General features: G+C 32.4%; 1 protein-coding gene across 1 annotated transcript; it reads left to right on the top strand.

Annotated features, from left to right (window-relative positions):
• The first annotated feature begins 622 nt into the window (after positions 1-622).
• LOC143072714 (toll-like receptor 4) lies at positions 623-3,233 on the top strand. Its single transcript, XM_076247808.1, has one exon. It carries the CDS (start codon positions 678-680, stop codon positions 3,147-3,149), a length of 2,472 nt encoding a protein of 823 aa, XP_076103923.1. The 5' UTR covers positions 623-677; the 3' UTR covers positions 3,150-3,233.
• Positions 3,234-4,330: the final 1,097 nt, after the last annotated feature.

Here is a 4,330-nt window from a genome sequence, read left to right as displayed (position 1 = left end):
TTCATTACAACTATTATGACTGATTCCTGTAAGCTTAGTCAGTCAGTGCCAAATATTGAAGATTTGATTGGCAATGTGGAGATTTGTTTCATTGACAATCATACACCATCTTTTACAATGGAGATAATTTATTGTGACTAGAATTCAATAAGTGATAATTTTTAAAGAACTTAATTAAAAGACACTCATAAAAGATATCATGACCTGCTGCACCAATCATGACAAATCCATTTCATTGAACATACATGTATACGGTGTCAAACGTTGTACTAAAAAATATACCTGTGTTGATCATACTGTCATATCGAGTAAAAAAGGTTTAGCAACATTTACTTTGACTACAAAACTTTGATTTTTTTTTCGAATTGCAGAAATAAGTTTCTAATGATTTGTTTCTAAGTATGTCACTTTATGGTTAATTTTCTTTGTCACGGCAATTTCTTATGTTGAGAAAAAAAGTTTATTTTTGGAATCTAGAAATAAAAATATTAGTAGCTAAACTTCTTTCACTCTGTATAAGTAAAGGCACTCATGTCCACGGTGATATAAAGTGGTTTATTCATACAGATGTTTACATGACCTAACACATAAGTGTATCCGTTTCCGGATTTTTGTTTCAGATGAACAACATATCTGTATTCACGTTATCTTAACGCGCTTGGTTATTGGGAGTCACTATGAAATATATCGTCTTACTATTTTTATTTGTTTCGTTTAAATGCTCTTTAGCAAATCATTGTAAGATTACAAGAACTAAAACAGACATTACCTGCGACTGTTCGTCAAAGAATTTACGAAGAATTCCATTAAGGAAGATACCAAGAGAAACAACAATTCTTAATTTATCTGGAAATAGTTTGACCTTAGTTACGAACAATTCTTTCGAAGGACTTGGAAAGGTGCATACGTTGTATCTTCAATCATCGAAAATAACATTATTTGAGGTTGGTGCTTTTTCTGGACTAGACTCGCTCACGTATATAGATCTTTCATCAAATTTTATAGAAAAAGAATCCTTACCTCCAGGATTATTCCGACCTATTTCAAAATTACAGTACTTGAATATTGCTTCAAATTTATTTCTGATTTCAAAGGAATATCCTGATAGAGTTCTTCAAGATTTAACACATCTTCAGACTTTATCCATGAGTGGCATTAATGGAGCTGTATTTGGGAACGGATTTAAGTATCTGACTAGTTTAAACAGTTTAAATTTGGATCCTTGTTCGATAAATGAATTACAAAATGACACGTTCGTGAGCTTCAAAGGGTTACCAATTCTAAATCTTAATTTCATATGTAGATTTAAAAAAGTTCAACCAGGAGCATTAGCCCCATTTCAGTCTATCAGTTCACTAGCAATAGTTGGAAGTGAGTTGATACGAATTTCGGATCTGCTCGTGGTATTGAGCAGTTTAAGGGACAGAAACATGTCGCTGATCGATTTTTCGTCTAATTACCGTTCCCGAACAGGTGCTGATATAATATCTAGTGAGGCTTTTTCATATCTTGGTGGTGTTTGTGTTAAAGAAGTAATCCTTAGACGCAATCAAATCGGCATAATTCAGGGAGGGTCAATTTCAAGAATGAAATATAAGAACTGTCTACAGAAATTTGACGTCTCGCAGAATAATATCTACGGGGATTATCAAACAGCTTTAGAAATATTCAAACTTTCAGCCTTAAAAGTTCTTGATTTTTCGAAACAAGAAATACTAGGCCCTTATAAAAAAATCAAAAACGAAAGTTTTAACTCAGAAGATTCGAAGTATTCTCTATCATATAGTGTAGATTTGCCACCTAGCTTAGAGCGACTGAACGCATCAGGATTAAGTATAAAACTTTCTCCTTTGGCGAATGTCAACTTCAAATTCGGTAGTCATGTTGTATACGTTGATGTAAACTGGACACCATTCACTAACTGTGATGGTGTAATTACTGGTTTGGACAATTTACAATTCTTTGGGATGTCTGGTTTTAATTGTAAAATACTAAATCCGAAAATGATATCATCGTTTAAGAATCTACAGGAACTACAGAGTAGGAATGCAAATCTAAATATTGGACTACAACATGATGTTAATGCAATATTTCTTAAAGGTTTGGAAAAATTAAGAATTATTGATTTTGCTGGAAATGGGTTAGAAAATTTAAATCCCGAATTACTTCGGTCTCAGTATAACTCGCTTTATTCTGTAGATCTGTCAAATAATAACTTCGATGATTTTCCATTCCAGATAACTGAATTCAAAAATCTCAGTTATATCAATTTAGAGAATAATAAAATAATTGATTTTGATGAAAAAGTAACGAACGAGCTTGATGACCTTGAGAGTAGGGTCAAGGGTCATTTAAAAATTCGTCTAGATCGCAACTTACTACAGTGCAATTGTAAATCACTTAATTTTATAAAATGGCTTTTTAAAACAAAGATCCAATTAGATAATGGCGGTAACTATTCGTGCGGCTACATAGATGGGAGTAAAAAAACTACAGCATACGCTTTAAAAAATATAGATGAACTGACAAAGCAGTGTGCATCAAAATTCTGGTTGATTACATCGGTTTGTTTGACGCTGTTGTTGATTATTATTATTTTTATCAGTAGTATTGTCTACAAGTATAGAATAACTCTTCAATATTGGTACCTCGTCATTCGGAGAAGATACAAGATATATTCAAAACTAGACGAACAAAGTGACTACAAATATAGTGCTTTTGTCGCATACCACCATGACAATTACAGATGGGTATGTGGACCGCTTACGTCATTCCTCGAAGGTGAAAAAAAGTTGTCTTTGTGTTTGCATGACCGAGACTTTGCTCTTGGAAGTCTTATAGTAGACAATATTTTTGAAGCAATTTCACAAAGTAAGAAAGTTATTTTGATTGTCAGTAAAAGTTTTCTGAAAAGTACTTGGTGCGAATATGAATTAGACATGGCAAGAATGCGAATGTTTAGAGAGAATAAAGATATTCTAATTGTGATATTAGTTGAAAAAATTCCTCCAGAGGACATGCCAAAATCTCTTCTTCGAATCTGGAACAATGTAACATGTATAGAAGCCGAAGAATACGTTTCAGAAGAAAATACTCCACAATTTCAACATCTATTTTGGAAGCGTTTGTACCAGTCTATCATTACATAATTAACAACATTAAATCTATATACTAGTATACGAGACGGTATTTTGGATTAAGTTTTAGATATACACATATATTTTTTAAAGAAAGATGAGTGTTTTTGATCATTTTCACCATTCACAAACATGTTTAACATCGCCACATTCCTTATGTGCATATCCCAAGTCATGTGTCTGTAGTTCAGTGATTGTCATTGGTTCATGTCTGTCATATTTGTTTTCGTAATGTTTTTGTTATAAATTAGCCCGTTAAATTTCTCAATTGATTTTTTTCCTATTTTTCATGTGGGGGCCTTTTAAAGCCGGTTATATGGTATTGGTTTTCTAATTGTTAATGACCTTTGCCTTTATCCCAAATTGAACTTAGGCGGTAAGTCTGGTCACACAGTAATAGTTTTGGCAGTGCAAAATGATTTGAGTTTTGTCCATATGAAAATTGAATATAAAGGATCATAGGTATAACATGAACTGAGGGTTGTCATGTCCAGAGGATGGGTAGTAATTTTTGACTCGGTTGACAGTATGAAATATAAAACGACAATGAGATAGATATCCACCTTCTTGAGACCAAATGACGTAAAAGTTAGAAATCACTGCAATCAAGTGTTATTTGTATTTAAAGAGCAGATGCAAATAAAAGCAAAACTGCTCGAAAATATGAAAAATAAATGCTTTACTTTTATTTAATTACAACTTACAAAACAATACTGATTCTGGTGATATCTAGATCTAGTTTTGTATGACCTTATTTTTAGACATACATGTAAATAAGTAAAACTGATTCTACATATATGACCATAAACTAAAAAACGTGACATTGCACCTTAAAGCACGTTTACAATATATGGAGGTTCCAGTATAGAAACTGTTCAGGTTGGAAGATAACATTTGCTGAAAATAGATAGATGTACATGGCATTTGATTTTTTATTTGTTTTAAAGGGCATTTTTGTAGTGAACATTCCTTCGGCTGTTGTCTGCTCTATGGTCGGGTTGTTGTCGATTTGATACATTCCCCATTTCCATTCTCAATTTTATTCTGCTTTGGTAAGAACTGCAAACTTTATTATCCAAGATTATATACAGAGAATAATTGTTTACAAAAAAAAAAATTACAAAAAAATAACCCGGCTTAACAACAGGCGAACTTGAATATTCTGTCTGCTTTATAACTTCGCAGAAAATTAA

Source organism: Mytilus galloprovincialis, chromosome 4, assembly GCF_965363235.1.
Source record: "Mytilus galloprovincialis chromosome 4, xbMytGall1.hap1.1, whole genome shotgun sequence".
Lineage (NCBI taxonomy): Eukaryota > Metazoa > Mollusca > Bivalvia > Mytilida > Mytilidae > Mytilus > Mytilus galloprovincialis.
The sequence above is the reverse complement of the archived record's forward strand: the minus strand, read 5'-3'. Positions and strand labels throughout refer to the sequence as shown.